This window comes from Podarcis raffonei, chromosome 6, assembly GCF_027172205.1.
Source record: "Podarcis raffonei isolate rPodRaf1 chromosome 6, rPodRaf1.pri, whole genome shotgun sequence".
NCBI lineage: Eukaryota > Metazoa > Chordata > Lepidosauria > Squamata > Lacertidae > Podarcis > Podarcis raffonei.
In genome coordinates this window covers 90,904,301-90,929,296 of record NC_070607.1, presented here as the reverse complement: position 1 = coordinate 90,929,296, position 24,996 = coordinate 90,904,301, and the positions used below count along the sequence as shown (strand labels likewise).

At 45.3% G+C, this 24,996-nt stretch overlaps 1 protein-coding gene and 1 long non-coding RNA gene across 2 annotated transcripts in view; one reads left to right on the top strand and one right to left on the bottom strand.

The window, feature by feature from the left end:
* COL9A3 (collagen type IX alpha 3 chain) overlaps positions 1 to 24,996 on the bottom strand; it is a 68,568-nt gene that overhangs the window by 5,139 nt on the left and 38,433 nt on the right. Inside the window, exons 13-27 of the mRNA XM_053394469.1 lie at positions 23,565 to 23,618; positions 22,556 to 22,609; positions 20,308 to 20,361; positions 17,191 to 17,244; positions 16,338 to 16,391; positions 13,460 to 13,513; positions 11,759 to 11,812; positions 11,497 to 11,541; positions 11,168 to 11,221; positions 10,510 to 10,563; positions 7,216 to 7,269; positions 5,547 to 5,618; positions 4,479 to 4,514; positions 1,319 to 1,363; positions 191 to 223 (exon numbers count right to left, since the gene is read on the bottom strand). Coding sequence (XP_053250444.1) covers positions 191 to 223; positions 1,319 to 1,363; positions 4,479 to 4,514; positions 5,547 to 5,618; positions 7,216 to 7,269; positions 10,510 to 10,563; positions 11,168 to 11,221; positions 11,497 to 11,541; positions 11,759 to 11,812; positions 13,460 to 13,513; positions 16,338 to 16,391; positions 17,191 to 17,244; positions 20,308 to 20,361; positions 22,556 to 22,609; positions 23,565 to 23,618 — 771 coding nt within the window. The remainder of the gene's footprint in view (positions 1 to 190; positions 224 to 1,318; positions 1,364 to 4,478; positions 4,515 to 5,546; positions 5,619 to 7,215; positions 7,270 to 10,509; positions 10,564 to 11,167; positions 11,222 to 11,496; positions 11,542 to 11,758; positions 11,813 to 13,459; positions 13,514 to 16,337; positions 16,392 to 17,190; positions 17,245 to 20,307; positions 20,362 to 22,555; positions 22,610 to 23,564; positions 23,619 to 24,996) is intronic.
* Positions 6,382 to 6,966, top strand: LOC128416559 (uncharacterized). Its single transcript, XR_008331239.1, has 2 exons — positions 6,382 to 6,522; positions 6,866 to 6,966. It is a non-coding gene; the product is annotated as an uncharacterized LOC128416559 (long non-coding RNA).

Here is a 24,996-nt window from a genome sequence, read left to right as displayed (position 1 = left end):
CCCATCCCATTTTGATTTGAAAGGAAGGAAAATGGGGCGCAAATGGGACCAATAGCGGCTTCACTACCTGGGCAAATCTTTTTTTCTCTTTCTATCCCGTGTCCTTGTCCAGAGAGACTCACAGGGTCTACCGAGCAGCAAATAGGAACACACAGAATAATTTTACAACGAAACAATATATGAAACTTACCTCCCCCTTTTGCCCAGGAGGGCCGAAAGGACCCTAAAGAAAGAGCCAGGAGAATCAGACAATAAATATTCTGAACAAGTGGGATCTGTAACATGGTGTTACAGCCAGCCAGCCAAGCCCTTTTCCAGATTCCTGCATCCTGTTCCCCATTTTGGTTCCCTAGTTCCTCATCTACCTATAACAGTCAGTCAACATTGCACGCCCTGTCATCTTAGGTCCTTACTGGGTTGGGTTTTTGTGTGAGTCTTGTTTGTTCTTCTTCTGCAAACCTTTGGGCTTCCTCAAGTCCACTTAAAGTGCAGTTTTGGCTATATTCAAAGAATGGATTTGCTATTAGCAGTGCTTTTTTTCTGAGGGGACGCAGGGAGACATGTACCCTAAACATTTTGTGAATCAAACAGGAGAGGAAACTAAAAAATTTAGTTTCTTCTTTAGCACGGTGAATCGTCAGTTCTCACCCCCAATGGCAGTCTCACTTCCTGTCACGGTGTTTCCTGAGTCTCAGACAGAAGCGAGCGTTTAATGTGTGAAGTAGGCGTTGGAATCTAGCACAGTGATTGGTCAGTTTCGTGGTTGCTGAAAGGACGACATTTGGTGACAGACACCAACAGCAAGCAGAGGAATCGGGAATATGTTAGTGCACACAACCTCATGCCAATGTGAGTTGTCAGCTGTGTAATATGAGGTAATGCATGTTCTTTGTACTTTTGTCCATTTACCCTTTTTATTTTTCCCAATTTGAACTACAAAATGGTGATTTTCCTGAGTCAAAATGAAAGCACCCCTAAACACTTTTTAAAGAAAAAAAGCATTGCCTATGAGTATGCAGTCCTGATGATATAAATCCCAATATTAGTGCTATACTGTTGCATCCTTCTGTTTCCAGTTACTTGGCAGAAAAGCCACACTTTTGTCCTCTCCTGTATCTTCTCTGCACCAGTTGACCACTGGAGGAGAGTTCTTTCCCCTTTGTCATGGGATAGTTCATGGTAGGCTACAAAGCTTAAGATGTGTGTGGGATTTATTTTTGAGGGTAATCCCGACTTGAGATGCTATTATCCATTTTTTAGAACCGCTAGACTCATCCTTTTCATGCATTAGGAGGTTCTGCAAATTAACACCACCTACCAACTCTCCTTTGTCTCCCGGAAGCCCATCTGCTCCAGCGATGCCCTTGAAGAAAAAACAAGAACAGCAATAGGTACTGCCATTACTTATTTTATTTATTTTTAAAAAATCTCAAACTGTGCTGCTTTCTTCTCCCGTAAAAAAGGAGATTCCATCTAAACATTTGGGAAAGCTTTCTGACAGTAAGAGCTGCTCAACAGTGGAACAGTCTCCCTCGGGAGGTGATGGACTCTCCTTCCTTGGAGGTTTTTAAGCAGAGGTTGGATGGCCGTTTGCCATGGATGCTTTAACTGAGATTCCTGCATTGCGTGGGGCTGGACTAGATGACCCTTGGGTCCCTTCCAGCTCTACGATTCTGTGCTCCCAGACTCCCTTATTGGGAGCTTTATTATTTGTACACCTTTATAGGGGACACGGGTGGTGCTGTGGGTTAAACTACAGAGCCTAGGACTTGCTGATCAGAAGGTCAATGGTTCAAATCCCCACGATGGGGTGAGCTCCCGTTGCTCGGTCCCTGCTCCTGCCAACCTAGCAGTTCGAAAGCACGTCAAAGTGCAAGTAGATAAACAAGTACTGCTCCGGCGGGGAGGTAAACGGCGTTTCTGTGCGCTGCTCTGGTTCACTAGAAGCGGCTTAGTCATGCTGGCCACATGACCCGGAAGCTGTATGCCAGCTCCCTCGGCCAATAAAGTGAGATGAGCGCCGCAACCCCAGAGTCGGCCACGACTGGACCTAATGGTCAGGGGTCCCTTTACCTTTACACCTTTATAGATCACTGGACTATTTACTGAACTTGAAAGTGGGGTGCAAAACTGATAAAACACACAACATGAAAACTGTTCAAAACTACCAAAAATCTGTATGGAGGTCCTTGCATCAGTACCAGGGAGAGCTGGATTGGCAGACATTCGGATTCACTCTGGCTCTTACCAGCTGAATAGGGAAATTTATTATTATGAACACATTCCTGTTATCAGAGAAACTAGCCAGAAAGTGAACCTGGGTGTTGCTAATAGTTCTCTGAGGGCACTCTGCAGTTGATGAACTAAGATGCAATTTTGCATCAAAGTTAGGGCTTACTGACAGCTTCCTCTTGCCCCGCTGTTTCCCCCCCCTGGGGGGGGGGTCGCTCTTTAGCAAGTCAAAATTCAGAGTTTTTCCGGATTGCTGTTTGTTCCTATCTATTGCTAAAGAGCAGGTTTTCCTTAGGAGCAGGGCAGGGCAAGACAAAAACCGCTCAGACCCATGCTTTCTACGCATGGTGCAAGCAAATGTGTGAACGAGCTCTGAAGCCTTGCATGAAGGGACCTGTTTCTTCAGGGCAGCTGGTCAACAGTCTTGCACAGGAGTAGGCAACCTAAGGCCCGGGGGCCGGATGCAGCCCAATCACCTTCTCAATCCGGCCCGTGGGCGGTCCAGCAATCAGCGTGTTTCTACATGAGTAGAATGTGTCCTTTTACTTAAAACGCATCTCTGGGTTATTTGTGGGGCCTGCCTGGTGTTTTTACATGAGTAGAATGTGTGCTTTTATTTAAAATGCATCTCTTGGTTATTTGTGGGGCATAGGAATTCATTCATATATTTTTAAAAAATATAGTCTGGCCCCCCACAAGGTCTGAGGGCCGGTGGACTGGCCCATGGCTGAAAAAGGTTGCTGACTCCTGGGTCTTGCGTGATATTATGCAAACACACCATTCTGGGGATCTTGAATGTGCCTGTACTCTGTTCAAGCAAAAGGTGGCGCCAGTTGCCCAGGTATGAGAGAAAGCCTAGCAGCTATACAGAGAATGACCAATGCCAGGAAGAAGCAAAGATCCCCAGTGTTTAAGAAATGATTCTTCAGCATTAACTTCATTGGATTGGTCATATTGTGCGGATGCCTGATTATCGTCTTTCAAAGCAACTACTCTATTCCAAACTTAAAAATGGAAAGCAAAAGAGGTTCAAAATAAAAAATTAAAAAAGGAATGGAAATGTTTCGAAGATTATATGTTAAAGTATGTTCTAAGAAAGATATGCTAATACAGTGGTGCCCCGCAAGACGAATGCCTCGCAAGACGGAAAACCCGCTAGACGAAAGGGTTTTCCGTTTTGGAGGTGCTTCGCAAAACGAATTTCCTATGGGCTTGCTTCGCAAGACGAAAATGTCTTGCGAGTTCCTGCAGGGTTTTTCCCCTCCCCCCCTTTTTCCCAAGCCGCTAAGCCGCTTAACAGCTGATCGCTAAGCCGCTTATCAGCTGATCCGCTAAGCCGCTTATCAGCTGATCCGCTAAGCCGCTAATAGCGCTAATCCGCTAATGGGCTTGCTTCACAAGACGAAAAAACCGCAAGACGAAGAGAATCGCGGAACGGATTCTTTTCGTCTTGCGAGGCACCACTGTATGCCTAGAATAAAAATGTAAAGCATATGTGTGAATTGGAAAAGAAAAGAGATAAAAGAAGTCCAAATAACGATACATTTGGAGAATGCAAGGATAAATGTGGAGATAGAGATTTAATTGAATTGTGGCAGAGGGAAGCTGTGGGTGGGTGGGTGGGGAAGTACTATACAATAAGTATGTTTGTTTTCAATGATTGTGAACTGTGTTTTCCCCCCCAATTTCCTTTTTCCTTTTCTGTTGGTGTTCTGTTTTTCCTGTTATTATTTAAATAAATAAAAAAAGAGGTTTAAAAACTCTCTCAAGGCAAATATTTAAAAATGTAGCATAAACACTGACAATTGCGAAACACTGGCCTCTGAGCGCTCCAATTGGAGAACAGTCTTTACCAAAGGTATCATGGGCTTTGAAGACACTCGAACTCAGGACGCAAGGGAGAAACATGCTAGCAGGAAGGCACGCTTGGCAAACCCTCACCGTGATCAACTCCTGCCCGGAAACCAGTGTCCCTGCTGTGGAAGGACGTGTGGATCCAGAATTGGCCTCCGCAGTCACTTACAGACTCACTGTTAAAACCGTGTTTATGGAAGACAATCTTACTCGGCTACGAGGGATCGACCATCAAAGAAGAAGAGCCACCTCTTACCTTTTGACAGCGGGGATCATTTTTAAATATTTGAACCAGACCTTAAGTTTGAGGGGGGATGGGATGGGATGGAAGGGGAGGAGAAGGGACAAAGAAGATACAGATACGGGCACAGATGATTGACATTATAGCTTACCTGGTTACCTTTCGGTCCAGAAACTCCACCAGGGCCCTGGGAACAAGAAGAAAGTTAGCACAACAGTGAAGCAATTTTATGGATAAAGACATAAGAAGAGCCCTGCAGGCCAAAGTCCTGCTTCACAGCAGCTAAGCAGGTGCCCCAACGGGAATCCTGCACAGGTTGCTTCATAGGTTATAGAAAGAGATCAGGCTTGCACCTAACCTGTAACATGCACAATGGCAGCAGGTCTTTTTCATTTTATTTTCCTACCCCTTGTGGATGCTTGCAGAAGCATAGTCAGGAGGAAGGGCAAAATGTGGCACCTTCCAGCAGGGAACGTGTGCCATGTGCTCAAATGGATTTTTTTAAAAACCCAAGTGATTAATCAGTTTTAAATGCCTTAATTGGGTGACAGCATCAGTTTCCCTTAGGGCTGTCCACGCCCCTCCCCTGATCCAGGCCCTGAATAATAATAATAATAATAATAATACAGTGGTACCTCTGGATGTGAACGGGATCCGTTCCAGAGCCCCGTTCGCATCCTGAAGCAAACGCAACCCACGTCTGCATGTCTGCACGTGCGCGGGTCGTGATTCGCCGCTTCTGCGCATGCGCGTGACATCATTTTGATTGTCTGTGCATGTGCGAGTGGCGAAACCCAGAAGTAACGCGCTCCATTACTTCCAGGTCGCCGCAGAGCGTAACCTGAAAACGCTCAACCTGAAGCACATTTATCCCGAGGTGTGACTGTAATAATAATTTATTTATATGCCACCCATCTGACTGGGTTGCCCCAGTCACTCTGGGCAGCTTGCAACAAATTGAAAACAATTAGCACACTAAAACATCAAACATTGAAAACGTTCCTACACAGAGGGCTGCCTTCAGATGTCTTCTAAAAGTCAGATAGTTGACATCTGGTGGGAGGGCGTTCCACAGGGTGGGTGCCACTACCGAGAAGGCCCTCTGCCTGGTTCCCTGTAGCTTTGCTTCTCACAATGAGGGAACTGCCAGAAGGCCCTCGGAGCTGGATCTCAGCGTCCTAGCAGAATGATGGGGGTGGAGACGCTCCTTTTTTCTTACCCTTTCACCAGACCCGCCACGGATTCCGGTGGGACCAGGAAGGCCAGGCTCCCCACTGGACCCTTTACGACCCTAAAAAAATAATAATAAGCAACAAAGGCATTTTACCACAAAGCAACAGAAGCAGGTCACCGGGTGAAGTTGCTATGCTGGTTTCCCAGAAAGTGGTTTTTACTCAGAGGGTGAGGGGTGAGGACGTCAGCATGGTGCAAACGCACTGACGGAGCCAAGCCAGTGCTGGATTATTAAGGGTGCTGGGAACTACAGATCTGTAAGGGGGTGAACTACAGTTCCCAGAATTCTCTGGGGGAAGCTACGTGCTTTAAAAGTATGAGGTGTGATTTAACATAGATGTTCCACAAGTGGAAAGAGGTCTACTCACGCAATGGGACTTTCCTTTCCTCCCTCTCCCACATGCCCTCTAAATCTGCTCTGGAGAATTTTGATGAACCCAAAGCAGGTTTGGGGGCCATGGAGGGAAAGGGGAGGAGTCTCATTTTGCAAGTGGACCTCATTCCACTCATGAATTCCCCACATTGAATTCCACCCATGGTGCATATGCAGCCTATGTCTGTGGGGGCCCTTAATGGATCACAGCTCTGACAGCTGCCCCACCCTACTGACCCCTAACTCCAGCCACACTTGGAAGGGACCCAAGTTTAAAAGGCATTTGCCAGGGGTGAGGAGGAAGAGAGGAAATGTTCTGTTGTGTTGCATGTGGCCTTGAGTGAAGTCAAAGGGTTGTATCCAACCAACTCCTACTCAGAGTAGACCCACTGAAAGCAATGAACCTAAGTTAGTCATACTTATTAATGCTGAATGGTTTCTTTAATTTTTAGGTTTCATTATTGTTCCACAAGATGTGTATGTCTTTAAGGGCCAGAGCAAATAACTTGACCTAGTTTTACAGCTGTGAAGCAGTATAGCAGGTGCTGTTAAGTTATGTTAATTAAACTGTTGGGTATAGTATATAAGGGTGGTGCTGTGGGTTAAACACAGAGCCTAGAACTTGCCGATCAGAAGGTTTGAATCCCCGCAACGGGGTGAGCTCCCGTTGCTCGGTCCCTGCTCCTGCCAACATAGCCATTCGAAAGCACGTCAAAGTGCAAGTAGATAAATAGGTAAAGGTGGGAAGGTAAACGGCGTTTCCGTGCGCTGCTCTGGTTCGCCAGAAGGGGCTTAGTCATGCTGGCCACATGACCCGGAAGCTGCACGTCGGCTCCCTTGGCCAGTAAAGCGAGATGAGCGCCGCAACCCCAGAGTCAGCCACGACTGGACCTAATGGTCAGGGGTCCCTTTACCTTTTATAGTATATAAAGAGCAGCACCTAGCTCTCTCAGTATCCTGGTGGATGGGTCATGCTTACAGATATATTGTAAAAGGAGTTTTTGTTTTTGCTATTAAAACCTAGCAAAAGTTACTTTTGCGTTCCTTGTAATGTGTAGTCTCCCCAGCACGCCTTCTGCAGCGCAACTAATCTGCAAATAGCCAACAATTACTCTGCATAATAAGTCTACTCTGAGCAGGACTAGCATAGAATATCCCCTCTACCCAACTGTTCTCGTAAGATAGCTTCCCTAATTGTGCCCCACTTATCTCTTGAAGTCCACGATGCAGAGAAGGTTCCTCAGCTGTGTGCTAAGTTGTTGCTGTTGCTTAATGGACTCACCTGAAACCCTCTCACACCTGGTGCTCCCATGGGGCCTTGCAAACCAATTGGTCCCTGAAAAGAAAAGAAATGGTATTTGCATAGCTGTCAACCGTCCCTTATTTGACGGGAAACTCCCTTATCCCAGCGCCATGTCCCGCTGCTGTCCCTTATTGATGATGTCCCTTAAATTTCCCGGGTTTCATGCTCGCCCGGCTCAAGAGGGAAGCAGCGGCTCGGGGTCCTCCACCGCGCGTGTGAGAGAGCGCACACGAGCTGCCGCATCTCCGTCTCTCCTTTTTCCCTCTCAGGGGCGCATCATGAGGAGACAGGTGGCGGCGGGTGGGCAGGCGGCCCCTCTCTTGTGAGACTTCCGCCGTGGCAGCGGCGGCTGAGGAGGCAGCCTGAGGGAGGAGGAAGAGGAGGGGATGGGGAGGGACGCAGAAGGGTGGTGCTTCAGCGGCTGCCGCGGCTCCGCAACCACCTCATGCTGGGCTTGCAGGTGGCGTGGGTGAGAGTCTCTCTCCCTCCTTCCCTCTCTCTCGGGTGGTGAAGGTCCGATGTAACTCCTCGCACCAGGACGACGGCAGCCCCGACGTGCTGCTTAGCATACCCTCCAACCAGTGCAGCATCTTAATGTAGTGATTTTCCCTCTGCATCCCTTTCAAGCTCCATCAGTGCCGGATTTATGCATAAGCTAAGCAAAATCCCTTATTTTGGCTGCTGATCCCTTATTTTCGAGGCTGCTGGTCCCTTATTTTCAAATCTGTAAGTTGACAGCTATGGGTATTTGTGGCAGCATGCTTGGGGCGAGCAGAAATCTCCAAAGAGGGCTCTCCCACTCAGCTTGAAGATAAAATACCCTCGGAAGGTAGAAAATGACAGGCCTTGAAGTTGCTCTGGGCAGAATGAGCAGTCCCAGTCATCACATGGTCATGGTCTTCCCTACAACAGTGTTCTCCCTTGGGAATCCTCCAGACAACTTGTTTATCGAACAATCATTCTGATTTGCTCACACAGAGCTTACATGGAGGTCAGATTATTATGGAGCATTTATGTCGTGAACAGAAGAAGAAGAAGAGTAGAAGAGGAGTTTGGATTTGATATCTCGCTTTATCACTACCCGAAGGAGTCTCAAAGCTGCTAACAATCTCCTTTCCTTTCCTCCCCCACAACAAACACTCTGTGAGGTGAGTGGGGCTGAGAGACTTCAGAGAAGTGTGACTGGCCCAAGGTCACCCAGCAGCTGCAGGTGGAGGAGCAGGGAAGCGAACCTGGTTCACCAGATTACGAGTCTACCGCTCTTAACCACCACACCACACTGGCTCTAAGATCTGCAGATCAAGGGCAGTTTACAAATTTATTTATGGCGACAATGGAAAAAGAGTACACCCAAAGGGTTTTTTAAATAGACTAAAACTTTGGAAGAAGAAAATCAATGAAATTTGTACCAACAATGATCAGAACTTTGCGCTAGTAAGGTGAAAGGAAAGGAAAGTTTTTAATATGGATTATTTCTATGGTATGGCAAAGTGAAGAGTAATTTGGTTTTCTATGGGAAATATAGTCAATAAAAGGAAGGACAGGGATTGAAATATGCACAGCCGATGGAAAATGATCTTAAGTAATAAATTGGCAAGTAGATAAAAATATGTTTTATAATGCAGCGAGAGAGGGAGAAGGACACAAGTGTAAGAAAAGGTGGGAGATCAACTTTTAAATATGTATTAAATTTAAATTAATTTGATGTAAATTCGTTAATTTTTTTGAAAAGCAATAAAACATAATCAGCAAATTTAATATTTAAAAAAGAAATGTTCTGATTTGTTTCTGCAGAGTTCACACAACGACAAAGCCACCATCCTGAATTTATCTTGACTTACTTGCTTGGTGGTTACAAACTTTCCTATCAGCCATTCACACCTATCAGCCATTCACACCATTCACAGCCTCTTACACCTTTTCAGTGTACAGTGGTACCTCGGGTTAAGTACTTAATTCGTTCCAGAGGTATGTTCTTAACCTGAAACTGTTCTTAACCTGAAGCACCACTTTAGCTAATGGGGCCTCCTGCTGCCGCCGTGCCGCCAGAGCACGATTTCTGTTTTTATCCTGAAGCAAAGTTCTTAACCTGAAGCACTATTTCTGGGTTAGCAGAGTCTGTAACCTGAAGTGTATGTAACCTGAAGCGTATGTAACCCGAGGTACCACTGTATTTCCTATCCACAAAAAGTTTGCCATCTTTCTTTTTTAAAAAAGTGGATTTGTTGCACCAGGGTGAAAGAATGCTTCAATCCATTGTGCAAACCTAAACCGATGTGTTTGAATTCCCTGCTGCAGAATGCTGTCAGGCCGGAGGCAACTTTGGAAGAGTTTGAAGAGCACCATGGAAGAACAATACATGAAATTTGAGCATCCTCTCTGCCCTGGGTAGGAAACAATCTGAGCGCACTATTTTCAGATGTGATTCCATCACATACCAACAACGCAGGTTGTGTAACTGTAGTCAGTTGGGAGTTTTTGCACAAGAAAGTCGCTTCCCCCAAAGATCAGAATTCTTGCAATAAGGAAAGTGATGAAAAAAATGCCTTGTGGATGACAATGTGGCAGCATCTACAAGTTGGAATAAATGCTCAGTAAAGAGCCAACATTGTTCAATTTGCCTTGCAAGCAAATCAGGGTGAGTCCTCAATAAACAGGTTGTCTGCAAGAGCCCTTAGGGTAGAATGTGTTTCTCATGCAACCATCACCACATACAGTTTTCCTGTTATTTTCTCGCAGTTCTCCAGTTAGCCTTTTATTCCTTTGCTTTATAATTATGAGTAAGGAGTATGGTTTTCCAGCTTATTTCCTTCCCCTTGGAAATGCCTTATTCTCCTGCTTGATGACTGGCCCAAGGCACCCGCAAGAAATCAGCTAAGATGCCCTATGTGTGCGTTTTTGATCAAATAAAAGAGAAGAGAGAGATTTAAAACACACAAACATACTGCCTGCTGCGAGTCAATTGCTAGAGCTCATTAGATGCAAAATGAAAACAAATATTTACCTTGAGCTGAAGACTCCAAATTAAAGTGGCTTCTTAATGCCGTGATATTTTAAGAGGAAGGCAATTGACAGGCAGATGTTGAAAAGTTCATCCATTATCCTTTCTACTCTTAACTTAATTTTGGTAAGCACTGGGTAGGAATCGCAGTCACAGAGAGAACAGGACAGGTGTATTCTGGGACGAAAGGAGATGGACTCCACCTCGAAGGAAGTTTAGCATGTGACTAAGATGAGCAATAATGCTTTTAAACGGGATTACTGGTTACTTACAGAAGATCCCCTTGGACCAGGGTCGCCTCTCTCCCCAGGGATCCCACGATCTCCCTGAGAAAAATAAAAGAAGGTCATATGTGGTGCATTTGCAAACAATCCAGTTCCACTATTCAAAGCCCATTGTTCTGCATCAGGGTGGGCAGAACATGGAGATCTATCTGCTGGTGGATCTCAGGGAGGTTTGCAATAGATCTACAAGGGTTCTGAGCTCAAATGGTTGCAAAATTTTGCAGTGTGGCGTGTGTCCTGCTCAGGGTGTTCCAAGGAAACCAGAATTCTCTATTCCACTCCTAATTCTCCTGTCCACACATGGTTTTCTGTCTTACCTCCTGTCCACCACCCCAGAAACCGTGAGTCAACCTTTCATTGAACACAGCCATTGCTGAGTTTGCTGGTTCCTTTCCCCCCTTTCGGTCTTTCCCCTAGAGATTTTGTTGCACTCAGCAAGCCTCAGGAGAACTGATAGCGCTCTCACTCACTCTCTCTTTCTCTTTCTCATTGTGGGCAGAGCCATTTTGGACGGCACCTGCAATCTGTACGTCAGAAGCAGAGGGAATGAAGATGGCTCTGAGCTCGTCATCAATAGTGACGCAGAGAAACCTGGAAGGATGAGTGTTATCGACAAGCATGGAGCATGCGTGGATGAGATACGTACAGGTATACCTGGCTCTCCTGAAGGACCGGTTCCTCCCATCTCTCCCGGAACGCCCTACCGGAGGACAGAGAATGAAAAGTGACCAGGGCGTTCCATTAATTCTGCGTTTCCATTTGCAAAAGTTGGCCACCCGGTCAGATGGGGGACAGACCCCCAGGCTAGCTGTCAAATACAGGTGAGCAAAGCTGAGGAGATGCTGTGGTGGTCTTGTCAACAGGTGGCGACCCAGGACAACCTTTGGTGGCAAAGAGTATCCATGACAGAGTAAACACCCCGGCTTAAAGCAACTGAGACACTTCCAAGGACATTAAATAAAAGCCTTAACTTACTGGTTGACCCTTTTCTCCTTTAGTTCCAGGTCTTCCAGGTAGTCCCTGAAGCGGAGAGCATCATCAAGGTCAGAAAACATGGAAGCAACAGAGAATTAAATTCACCACTGAGTATTCTAGAAAACAGGAAATGGTCGCAGCCCTACCCAAGCTGTTGATGTGGTTGGACATACATATACAACACCTCAAACTCCTTGGATGAATGTAATAAATATATAAATTGTTCCCCCCACCCAGATGTTTTCTGAGGAAGAATACTCACAGGAAGTCCATTTGGACCCTTTTCTCCAGGAACACCAAAGCGAGCGGCATCACCCTGTAAAATGCAAAATAATGTGGGTGTGTTCAGCCTACTGGAGCATTAACGTCGCCAGAGAAATTTAAAAGAGGGTCCAGCAATTCAGCCCGTTGTACACTTCTGTAGAATATTGCCCTTTCTTTTTCTTTTGGGGTTCGGGGTTCATTTCAAGCCAAGAGAATCAATGCATTTACTTAATGACAGTAAAGTGGCACCACGCAGTAGAACCACTGAATGCAATCTTTGAAAATAAGTGGGGTTTTAAAGGCTGGTGGCAGCTGTGCTATGTGAACATGAGTTAGATATAGGAGAATCTATTAATTTCTGTTTTTCTCAGTTTTTCATTTTCCCTTTTCTAAGCTTCAAAAATATCCCACCCCTTCCTTCCTTCAGATTTTAAATAATTTCCCCCCACAATATAGTAAAATAGTGACTACAAAAAATACAAATCAAGTTAGTAAAATACTGAGTTTTTCATTTATCCAACTTTACGTACAGTTCCCCCTATTTCCCTATCAGCTTGCTTTTTTTAAAAAAAGAGTCCTCACGAAAATTCATCAGCATGTTTCTCCCAATATACACATCTTTAAATGTAATTCCCCCTCAATAGACACATTTTGGCAAAGCAATTGCATAATGCATTTTTGTACATGTTACTGTTAGGCAAAGATCATAAGACAACCCGGATGGTCGCCAGATTCTGTGTACAGATCTGTAGGTGCAGACCACCCCCCAACCCAAACTAGTTCATTAAGAAAATCCCCAAACTCGGTTCCATGGGTGACTCTGGATCACTTCTCTGCGGTAGCTTATCTTAAAGTTTAAGTGTCTATATGCTTATCGCATTTATAAATTTTAAATTTATTGTTGTACATTGTTTTAAATGTTAGTTTCCCTACTGGGATTGTACCCCCAAGTGTGTTTTATAAGCTGGTCTCCGACCGTAATAAATTATCTGTCTGTCTATCTATCTATCTATCTATCATCTATCTATCTATCTATCTATATGTTACTGAATCATATTTCTACACCAGCAACAAGGCAATGTCCTGGCTGCAACAGGGGCAGCAGTCTAGTTCAAGGAGTAGGGGGTAGGAAGTGGCCAGGAAGCACAGCAGGAATGACATGGGGTTTTTCCACAGATGTCTGACTGGCCACCGTAAGAAAAGGAGGCTGGACTTGGTAGTCTTTGGGCCTGATCCGGCAAAGCAGTTCTTTATGCCTCGGATGCTGCTTTTCAACAGATTTTATTTATGCCTTTTTTCTTGGGGGGGACAGGGGGACGGACAGACGTAGTTTTATTCATTTCCACCTCTGAACTGTTTAACACGGTTGCACGGAGATACACCTTTGTTTGCATTCGAGCGTATGATGCGCAAGAATTATGTACAAAACAAGAAGAAAACAACAACAAACGCTCAGATAAGCATTTCTGAATAAACTGACTATGTTGCGTCAAAGTGTATACCAAAATCATTGCAATTGTTACAGATATGAACTTACGCATGGCAATGTGTATTGCTTAGATTGGCAACCGTAAATCAAAGGTATGTTGCATCAATAACAATTAGAACGTACAGGAATTTGCAGGAAGAGGGGAGGGGGAAACGTTAAACTATGTGCTTTGTGCATACTTTGACAGGGTTCATAAACAGGACTACAAACCTTCTCACCATCGAGTCCATGAGTCCCATCTCTTCCATCTTTTCCAGGCATGCCCTGAAATATTGGAGGACACCATGATTAAGTGGGGTGTGTGTGTGTGTGTAATTAAATAAACATCACAGATACCCCTGTCCACCCAAGACCCTTAATTGTTTAGTTCTGCCTTTAAGTGCAGCGCTCTTCCCTCTCAGCACAAATTACCAGTATTATAAGAAAAAACTGCTCCTTTTCCCCTTATGGGGTATCCAAGAACCCATATAGAGTCCTTAAGTAGGTTCTCTATCAGTAGGAGAAAATAACAGAGGCTGACCAGAGAATACTGAAAAGCAAATCAACTAGTAAGCCTAATCTTTATTAAACTGTTGCAACATGATTCCCCACACACAGGGAGGGAGGAGAGGAACCCAGAACATTGGTGTGCAAGCTCTTATATAGACTTTTGAAATTGCCTACCCTGTAGCGCAAGACCACCCCCCAAAAAAATCATACATACATCTCAGAAAGAGGTGGTCCCCAGCAGAAATTTGAGCGTGTTGCTTCTCTCCTGTCTGCCAGGATACCTGATAATGCCTTATCTGCTTGCCTTTTCTGGGTAGCCTGGCCATTCCTTGGAGATGGTCAATACTTAGTTCCTGAATCTCTTGCGCATATTGATAGTGTGCTCAGCTTAACAGATACTTGCCAGGCTGCATTTACAGGGAGGTGAAAGCCCCTGCAGTCCAAAGACAATTGGAAAGCTTTCCCCATTTCCTTTCTCCTTGCAGATAAATATTTGAGGTCAATTTGGGAGAGTCAAAATGGCTTCAGGATTGCTCTCCTGTACTGTTTCAGACACTATATTTATGCATCTGTGTTTGCCTTGTACATTTATGAACATTTATTCCATATATATACCGGTATATACAGTATTTTCCGCTCTATAGGGTGCACTGGCCCATAGGGCGCACCTAGTTTTTTTTTGGGGGGGGGGAATAAAGAAAAAAAATGTATTCCCCCCCAGAACAGGCTGCTATCCGTAAGCCTTGGGAGTCCGGTGGGAAGTCGCACTGGGCTCCCAAGGCTTGCGGAGAGCTGCCCGAAGCCCAGGGTGTGCTCCGCTGCGCTCCCCGGGTTTCAGGCTGCAGGCTGCTGTCCGCAAGCCTTAGGAGCCCGGCGGGAACTCCCGCCGGGCTCCCAAGGCTTGCGGATAGCTTCCTGAAGCCTGGAGAGCTAGAAGGGTTGGTGCTCACCGACCCCTCTCGCTCTCCAGGCTTCAGCGAAAGCCTGCATTCGTCCCATAGGACACACACACATTTCCCCTTCATTTTTGGAGGGGAAAAAGTGCATCCTATAGGGCGAAAAATACGGTATATAAGACCTTAGCATTCTTATAACACCAGCGAGTTAGGCTCCATCTGCACTATGTGTTTAAAGCTGTATCGTTCCTTTTTCAACAGGCACCCCCCAAAGAACCCTGGAAACTGAAGGGTGTTGAGAGTTATTCGCAGACCCCCTACTTACCCTCACAGAGCTACAGTTCTCAGAGTGGTTTAAGGGCCAGTCTGAACTCTGGGAATTGTAGTTCAGTGAAGGGAATAGTATGTCACCTAACAACTCTCAGCACCCTTAAGAAACTACAGTTCCTGGGATTATTGGGGTGGGGAGGGGAGGAATGACAGAGGTCCTGTGGCTGGGACGGGGCGATATGGGATTGGGGGGGGCAACTCCCATCTCTTGCGGGGGCGCAGTTAGTGCCAGCACCGTCTGTTAAGATTTTGGGTGTCATCTTCGACACCTCCCTTTCCATGGAGGCGCAGATTGCAGCTATAACAAAGGCGCCATTTTTCCATCTCCGCCAAGCTAAGCAGTTGGCTCCTTACCTCTCTCGCCCTGACCTAGCCACTGTGATCCACGCGACGGTCACCTCCAGACTGGATTATTGTAACTCGCTCTACGTGGGGCTGCCCTTAAGACTGACCCAGAAACTCCAGCGGGTGCAGAATGCTGTGGCGAGACTCCTTACGGGGTCTTCGCTGCGAGATCACATTCATCCGGTGCTATATCAACTGCACTGGCTCCCGGTGGAGTACAGGATCAGGTTTAAGGTGCTGGTTTTAACCTTTAAAGCCCTATACGGCCTAGGACCCTCGTACCTACGGGACCGCCTCTCCTGGTATGCCCCACAGAGAAACTTACGGTCTTCAAATAAAAACATCTAGAAGGTCCCAGGCCACACAGAAGTTAGGCTAGCCTCAACTAGAGCCAGGGCTTTTTCGACTGTGGCTCCGACCTGGTGGAACACTCTGTCACAAGAGACTAGGGCCCTGCGGGACTTGACATCTTTCCGCAGGGCCTGCAAGACAGAGCTGTTCCGCCAGGCCTTTGGCCAGGGCACAGCCTGACTCCCTCCCTCGGCAATCTTCGCGGAGCTCTGGCCCAATGGTGGCCAGTGGCTTGAATTTAATTAATTTTATAATGAATTATTTTAGAGTGTTGTTTGTGTTGTACTTTTGTATTGTTTTATTGTTGTTAGCCGCCCTGAGCCCGGCTTCGGCTGGGGAGGGCGGGATATAAATAAAATTTATTATTATTATTATTATTATTATTATTATTATTATTATTATTATTATTTAAAGCAGTATGACACTGATTTAAATGCATAGTGCAGACAGGGACTCAAGAGATACGGAGCATGCCAGCCACCATACTGAGAGACACATTTAGTGTCTCCTGTAACTGAGACCGAGGTTTAGATGATTAAGTGGCATGCAAATCCTGTTCAATAAAATATCTTGAGCTTCAGGTTCACCATCTTTCTACCAAACAGGGCACGCACGTTTCCTTGCTACGAACTTAGCATCAAAAATAGCTTCATGTTAACGACGACAGCAAGACTTACAGGTTCTCCTAAGGGTCCAGCAGTTCCTGGAGTTCCTTTGGGTCCTGGTCTGCCCTAGGAGCAAAGAGCAAAAAACTCTTAACAAGCATTACTTGTGGCCAATGAAGTATCATCAAAACATATGAACCTACCCGGACCCTGAGATCATCTTCTGAGGCCCTTCTTTGTGTGCCTCCTCTTCGAGAGGTCCAGAGAGTGGCAACACAAGAACGGGGCCTTCTCTGCAGTGGCTCCCCGTCTGTGGAATGCTCTCCCCAGGGAAGTTCGCATAGCGCCTTCGTTATATACCTTTAGGCGCCAGGCAAAAACGTTCCTCTTTAACGAGGCCTTTGTTGTTGATCCGATTTACATCCTATGCCCTTTTAAAATGTGGCTCTATTTTGCGGAGGGATGTTATTGGGTTATTGTTCTTATTTTGATTTTATATATTGTGATCTTTTCTGTGAACCGCCCTGAGACCTCCGGGGATAGGGCGGTATATAAATTCAATAAACGAAAGATAAAATAAATAAATAAAACAAAGAGAGGGGTGAATGCTGAAAGGAATCTTCCTTCAGAAGTCTTCCTTACAGCACTAGCAAAACTTAGAGAGTGCAGTGGAGCCTTAAACGCTGTGTCATTCTCCGTCAGACACAACAGCCATTTCTCTTAGTAATGGTTCCTTTGACGTTTTCACATTTCCTGTCGCCCTAGTTCTCTCTGCGCTCCAGCACCTTTGAAATATAGGCAGTGGAACAAAACTCTTAATGGCACAAAAACGTAACGTTAAGTAAAATAACACATACATAGAAATAATATAGATAATGATGATGGTGGTATTAGTAAGTATAGTAAAAAATAGAAATGTACTTACAGTATCGCCTTTGGGTCCCCGAAAGCCCTGAGGACCCCGATCTCCACGAGGCCCCTGAAATGAAAAAGCAGAAGCCTTTTGTCATTCTATTTTGCAATGGCCCGAGCCATTTTCAAATAATAAAAATAATAATAACAATAATAATAATAATAATTTATTTATACCCCGCCCATCTGGCTGGGCTTCCCCAGCCACTTTGGGTGGCTTCCAAACAAATATTAAAACACTGCTATACATCAAACATTAAAAGCTTCCCTAAACAGGGCTGCCTTCAGATGTCTTCTAAAAGTTTGGTAGTTGTTGTTCTCTTTGACATCTGGTGGGAGGGCGTTCCACAGGGAGGGCGCCACTACTGAGAAGGCCTTCTGCCTGGTTCCCTGTAACTTGGCTTCTTGCAGTGAGGAAACCGCCAGAAGGCCCTCGGCGCTGGACCTCAGTGTCCGCGCAGAACGATGGGGGTGGAGACACTCCTTCAGGTATGCTGGACCGAGGCTGGTTAGGGCTTTAAAGGTCAGCACCAACACTCTAAATTGTGCTTGGAAACGTACTGGGAGCCAGTGTAGGTCTTTCAAGACCGGTTTTATTTGGTCTCGGCGGCCGCTCCCAGTCACCAGTCTAGCTGCCGCATTCTGGATTAGTTTTAGTTTCCGGGTCACCTTCAAAGGTAGTCCCACGTAGAGCGCATTGCAGTAGTCCAAGTGGGAGATAATCAGAGTATGCACTACTATTAAGTTGTGTGAAAGCCAACCAATATGGTCTGGAAACATGAAGTCTGGGGAGAAAGACGCATCTGCAAGCAAATATGTGTCTATTCAAGGAGAGACAGGATTATCTATGCTCCCTGGTCTTTCAAGATTTTGCATCCTTTTGTTTCATTTCTACTTGTCCAGTCTCAAATTGGTGACAAGCCCCTGTGACCCAAACTTATGTAAAAGTATCTTAAAAGAATTTATCATAGAAAATGTCTTTTTAGGATCCCATTTTGAATCTTGTGCTAGTTTAAAACATATATACTCACATTTTTTTATTTATTTTATGTGCCAAATGCAATTTATCTGCAGCATTCTTTGGCTACATGCATTTTTTAAAAAGGAATATTATGGAGTGGACCCCGATTTTCATGCTTAAGAGTAGACCCACTTAAATTTAAGTCCCATTGATGCTCTGCTATTCCAACCATGGAGAGATTTGGCTCCAGCTCCCATATGCTCTGGGAAGTGGGTGGCGCTGTTGGTTAAACCATAGAGCCTAGGACTTGCTGATCAGAAGGTCGGCAGTTCGAATCCCCGTGATGGGGTGAGCTCCCGTTGCTCGGTCCCTGCTCCTGCGCACCTAGCAGTTCGAAAGCATGTCAAAGTGCAAGTAGATAAATAGGTACTGCTCCGGCAGGAAGGTAAACGGCGTTTCCATGCGCTGCTCTGGTTCGCCAGAAGCGGCTTAGTCATGCTGGCCACATGACCCGGAAGCTGTACACCGGCTCCCTCGGCCAATAAAGCGAGATGAGCACTGCAATCCCAAAGTCGGTCACGTCTGGAACTAATGGTCAGGGGTCCCCTTTACCCCTTTACCTCCCCATATGCTCTATTAAATCATTTTCCATAAAAAAGTGTCATATTTTCATTCATTCCTGTTCCACTAGTGGATGTGGTTTTCAAAACTTTTCTCCCCCGTTCATTTCATTTAGCAAAAATAAAGAACCACTAAAGTTAAATTTATTCAAGTTGTATGATGAAGTTGAATTTATCTTTCTGTCTGAATAGTGTATTGTTTAGGTTCACCACCCATTCTTGCTCAAAGTCGAAGGTCATGTTCAGGGGACCATATATTGGCTTAATAATATGCAGAAAAAGCAAGATCTCTCCAATTAAACATAGTTTCACATTTCAGCCAAACCAGGAAACTATGGTTACCAGCTTTGGAAGAAGCCAGGTTCCCTAAACCACATTTTGAAGTATTTTTAGGCTCTTGGCTTATTCTGAAACTGGAAACCACATTTTCTGAGTTTGCAGGAACCTGGAAATGATGGCTAATTGAGAGACTTCAGCACTGTAGTCAGAGAAGAGCAAAGGGGCATATGTGCGCGGGCAGAAATCATGTTCATATCTTGATTTATTAAGCCAAAATAGGGGTGTCCCAAATAGAGCAGCAATATTTGTTGCTTGCTCTGCTGAGTTTTTCTTTTGATTCCCCTTTTCTTGAAGTTTTCCCTTTTCTGGATGTTTGCTCGCTAGAATTGCAAAGTTCTCAACGCAGCCTAGAGAGGGCATTGTCCCAGTGGCGTAGCGTGGGTTGTCAGCACCCGGGGCAAGGCAAGTAATTTGCGCCCCCTAACCCGTGGATTTGCGCCCCCTAACCCATGGATTTGCGCCCCCTAATCCTAACCCCCAGATGTTGCGCCCGGTGCGGCCGGCCCCCCCTGCACCCCCCACGCTACGCCACTGCATTGTCCTGTAAAAAAACAACCACCAAACACTCAAATCTACTCCGTATTTCAGAAAGTTGCTTGTCTGTCCTCTGTGCACCTTTTAAGATATTGTAACCAAACTCTGCACGATGGTTCCTGAGATCAAGGAGCAGGTTTTCATCTACGTTTGTGAAATATACTCAAAGTCGAGAGTAGCTTTCATGCTCTTTATTCAGCTCATAGTGATGAGAAGGAATGGAAGTTCCCCCAGAAGGTCTGCTTTATATACATTATTTACACAATGGGCCCCACATGATTGGCTAATTCCGGGATTCTCCTGTAGGCCAATCAGGTTGCGGATTCACTTCCACCTGGAGCTGGATTGGGTGCCTCCTGTGGACCAATCAGATTGCTGCATTCTGAATCCTATTGTTCTAGGACCAATCAGACTGCTGCATTTTGGATCCTATTCAACTCAGTACATAACAGTTTGGATGCAATGGGACACCATCTTGAATCATGGTGGCGGGCTGAACTTTTCAAAACTGCACTGATTTTAACCACTGGTTTCCAAACTGCACAAGTTTCTTTGTTTAGAATTCCTGAGCAACCCTAGGTGCGCAGCTGATAGTAAATAAATGAAGAGAAATAGGCCTTGATACATCTGGAAATGCCCACTGGAGAAACCTAGTAATATAAAAAGAGGCACATACCGCTTTTCCTGGGGGGCCCGGAAGGCCGGGAGGTCCTCTGAAACCGATTGTTCCCTGAAAACAAGAAATGAACGTGGTCAGACCTTTGCCTAGAAGAGAGACTTATCCTTAATAAGCAAATTGCTGTGAAAAGGGGCAAGAAAGCACACAGGACTTTTCATTCATTCTCTGACCTTCAGCAGCAGCTTCCAACACCCACCCACATTGCCAGTTTGCATTTCTTAGTGTAGAAAGTATTGATCTGATGTGTACAGTCTTTCCTATTCTAATTGATTCAAGAGGATTCTGGAAGCTTCTGGAAGCTTCTCTGTGTGAAAGAAACAAGCAGAGAGTTTGTGATTTTTGGAGTTATTCCTTCAAAGAAGCTGAGTACAGATGGTTTAAACTGGTTCTGTTATCTCTTCTGCAAGGTAGAGATAATAGTAGAGGCCAGAAGGAGCCTGGGTTTCGCTCACTTTTTCTTTCCGTCTCTCTTTTGTTCTAGTGAGGTGTTCTGTACATAGTATGTTTAGTGTTAAGGTTTAGTCTTATAAATTAAGTTCTAAGGTTATTATTAAGGGACGTGGGTGGTGCTGTGGTCTAAACCACAGAGCCTAGGGCTTGCCGATCAGAAGATCGGCGGTTCAAATCCCTGCGACGGGGTGAGCTCCCATTGCTCGGTCCCTGCTCCTGCCAACCTAGCAGTTCAAAAGCACGTCAAAGTGCAAGTAGATAAATAGGTACCACTCTGGCGGGAAGGTAAACGGCGTTTCCATGCTCTGCTCTGGTTCACCAGAAGTGGCTTAGTCATGCTGGCCACATGACCCGGAAGCTGTACACCGGCTCCCTTGGCCAATAAAGCGAGATGAGTGCCGCAACCCGAGTCGGCCACGACTGGACCTAATGGTCAGGGGTACCTTTAAGTTTATCAAGTCTGCAGCAACTGGATTTCTTATGGACAGTGCCAATCCTGAATGTATTAGATTTGTGACCATGATGCTCATTTGCCTTCAGTAGCAGTAAAGCTCTGCTGGATGGAATATTAATTGCCTCTGGTCTATTTTTGGGGAACTCTGCAACCTGTTTAGGTTTTTACTCTGCTAACTATACATTGGAATCTACTCTGGATCAATATTGAGTAGACTTTCAGTGACAGTTATCCCCGATCAAGGATGAACCAATTCCAGGCAAGGGCGACTCTTGAGGTGGGCATGGCGAGAGGCACAGGCTGGTGAGAGAGCCAAGGGCGAAACAGACCATCCTGGGGGGCTGCCTTTGCCTCATGATCTTGAGGTTCCCCACCCCTCCTGCAAGGTAAGCCAGTATTCTGCAAAGACTGAGAGACAGCTGCTTGTCAAAGGTGGCCTAGTTGCATCTGAGGCCACGGAAAGGTCTGAAGTAGGGGGACCTTTCTCATGGTCAATTTCCACTCTCTCTTTTTTTTTGCTTTTTTTAAATTAACGTTCTTATGTCACACATGTAAACATTATCATATTACATTACAGAGCATATTATAATTTCCAACATGTATACAAAGTTTATATGGGGACGCGGGTGGCGCTGTGGGTAAAAGCCTCAGCACCTAGGGCTTGCCGATCGAAAGGTCGGCGGTTCAAATCCCCGCGGCGGGGTGCGCTCCCGTTGCTCGGTCCCAGCGCCTGCCAACCTAGCAGTTCGAAAGCACCTCCGGGTGCAAGTAGATAAATAGGGACCGCTTTCTAGCGGGAAGGTAAATGGCGTTTCCGTGTGCGGCTCTGGCTCACCAGAGCAGCGATGTCACGCTGGCCACGTGACCCGGAAGTGTCTACGGACAGCGCTGGCCCCTGGCCTCTTAAGTGAGATGGGCGCACAACCCCAGAGTCTGTCAAGACTGGCCCGTATGGGCAGGGGTACCTTTATACAAAGTTTATATACCAAATTTATGTAGCTAAAGAAAGAAAAAGAAAAAAACAAAGACATACAGCCATTTCAAAATAATATTTGTACCAACACTACAGACTTCCTGTCAATCTCGTTGTATATTCCTTCTTTTACAAATGAATGTACTCTTATTATTGTATATTTCTTTACATTTTATCTAAGACATTCCTATTTCAATATGTAGCCTTAATCTTGTTTCTCAACTCAATTTCTCTCCAATGTCAATCAATGTCAAACAACATCAATTTCCACTCTTACTCACAGGTTACACAGAAGCGCTGGATTCGAGAACAGCCATCTTTGGTGCAAGGGACTGAGAAGAGTCAAGAGGAAAGGAAGCTGGACTTACCCTGTCTCCAACAGGCCCCACGGGGCCAATCAGACCTCTTAACCCTCGTGGTCCCTAGGAAAGAAAAGTATCTGTTGATTTATTTAGAAAATTCAGGATTAAATGAAATTCTGGAAGTGGCATGAAGGCCAAGGCATTGTTTGGTGGGAAAAGACAGAGATCAGAGTCGGGGGCTCTTTTTTGTGAGCTGGGCAGTACTATGGGCAGAACTATGCCCAGAGCATTTGGAATAAAAAAAAGATGGTGGAGTGAAAGGAGGAGCTACCCAGAGGACTGTGTCTTAAAAACAACTAATGGAAAACAACATGGAATAAAAAATTTGCCTCTTGCAGGATAACAGATATATGGACTTTGTTAAGTAAGATAGTGAGTCATACACCAGTGGCTGATGGAGAAGATAAGGGCGGTTAAGATCGGAACTATGAAAGTGGAAAACAACAAGGAAGAAAAGCAGAAAACAAATGAAGGACATCTCTCGATATCCACAACGTGGGAAGTCCCCTTTTGAATTTTTTAAAAATTTGGAATGTTTAATTGGTTGTATTTTGGTTAAACCACAGAGCCTAGGACTTGCTGATCAGAAGGTCAGCAGTTCGAATCCCCGCGATGGGGTGAGCTCCCATTGCTTGGTCCCTGTTCCTGCCAACCTAGCAGTTCAAAAGCACGTCAAAGTGCAAGTAGATAAATAGGTACCGCTCTAGCGGGAAGGTAAACGGCGTTTCCGTGTGCTGCTCTGGTTCGCCAGAAGCGGCTTAGTCATGCTGGCCACATGACCCGGAAGCTGTCTGCGGACAAACGCTGGCTCCCTCGGCCTATAGAGCGAGATGAGCACCGCAACCCCAGAGTCGGTCACGACTGGACCTAATGGTCAGGGATCCCTTTACCTTTTACTATTTTTGGTTTAATGATTCGGTATGATTGGAATTGATTTGTCATTAATTGGAAGGTTTTAAATTGAAAACGAATAAAAAATATTTTAAAAATAAATGAAAATGGTGGCCTATTTTACCTGCAAGCCAACAGTTCCTGGAGGTCCTGCAGGACCTGGGGGTCCTGGTGAACCCTGGAAGAAGAGAACAAGAAATGAATGACGCAAGGCGTGTTGACAAGGCCTACAACCCTCCCCGCCCCCGTGGCTTCCAGCAACAGGTATTTGCAAGCATCGCTCCCTTCGACTGTGAAGGTGGATGACTGCCATCATGGCCATCATTGAAAGCTCTCCTCCATGAAATAGTCTAACCCATTAACCTTAACATGGTGGAATCATGTGTCCCAAATAGCATTGCTGTATACATATTGGCTACCAATTCAAGCCTCCATCTAACCCAGGGGTCAGCAAACTTTTTCAGCAGGGGGCCGGTCCACTGTCCCTCAGACCTTGTGGGGGCCCGGACTATATTTTGAAGGGGGAAAAAATGAACAAATTCCTATGCCCCACAAATAACCCAGAGATGTATTTTAAATAAAAGGACACATTCTACTCATGTAAAAACACGCTGATTCTTGGACCATCCGCGGGCCGGATTAAGAAGGCGATTGGGCTGGATCCGGCCCCTGGGCCTTAGTTTGCCTACCCATGATTTAACCCTTGCCAACATCTGGATTGCTGTAGAAATTATCTTGCAACCCAAACAGTGGCCTCATTACTGGACAGGAGTATATTTTAGGAACAAAACCAGTCATCCAATGACCTGTAATATACTCACTCCCCAGAAAGTTTACTAGAGACGGACAGATCTTTCTATTTAAGTTTCTTTCGGTTTTTCATTTTCCATTCTCCACATTTCCAAATCACTTTGCATTTTTTTAAAAAATTATTATTATTACTATTATTAAAAGTCCTCATGAAAATTCATCAGCATTTCAGTTTTCAGGTTTGTGCGCAATTTTGCCTAATAGACACGTTTCTGGAACATGTAATACACTTTCATGTGCTGCTTGCATTGATATACGCATTTACACGCACGCTTTACAGAAATGCAAAATTTGCATGCATCATTTGGACACATTGATTGGCTGGAGAACCACACTGTAAAATTTGGCGAAGTGCAAATGTCAAAAGGTGGCGATGTTTCGGCGCACATATTACTGTTTCACGAAAGTGCAAATTAAGTAGGTTAACCTTCAAATGCAGACTGGATTTAATTTCTCTCATATCCCTACTCAGCCCACACAGTGTTACTCAGTAGAGCTCATGCTTTGGGCTTCTAACACCTGAACAGGGGGATAACAGCACTGGCAGCCTTGTCCTCCAAAAATCTGCCTACACTGACTCATCGTTTTTATAATTTGGCATGAACTAGACCAGTGTTGTTGAAGTGTGTATTTCAGGGATGAATATTTCAACTGCCCCGGGATTCTTACATTCTCTACCCTCTCCTCTTCTTGGACACAGCTACACTCGTCAATTATAACATTATACCATATTTTTCGCCCTATAG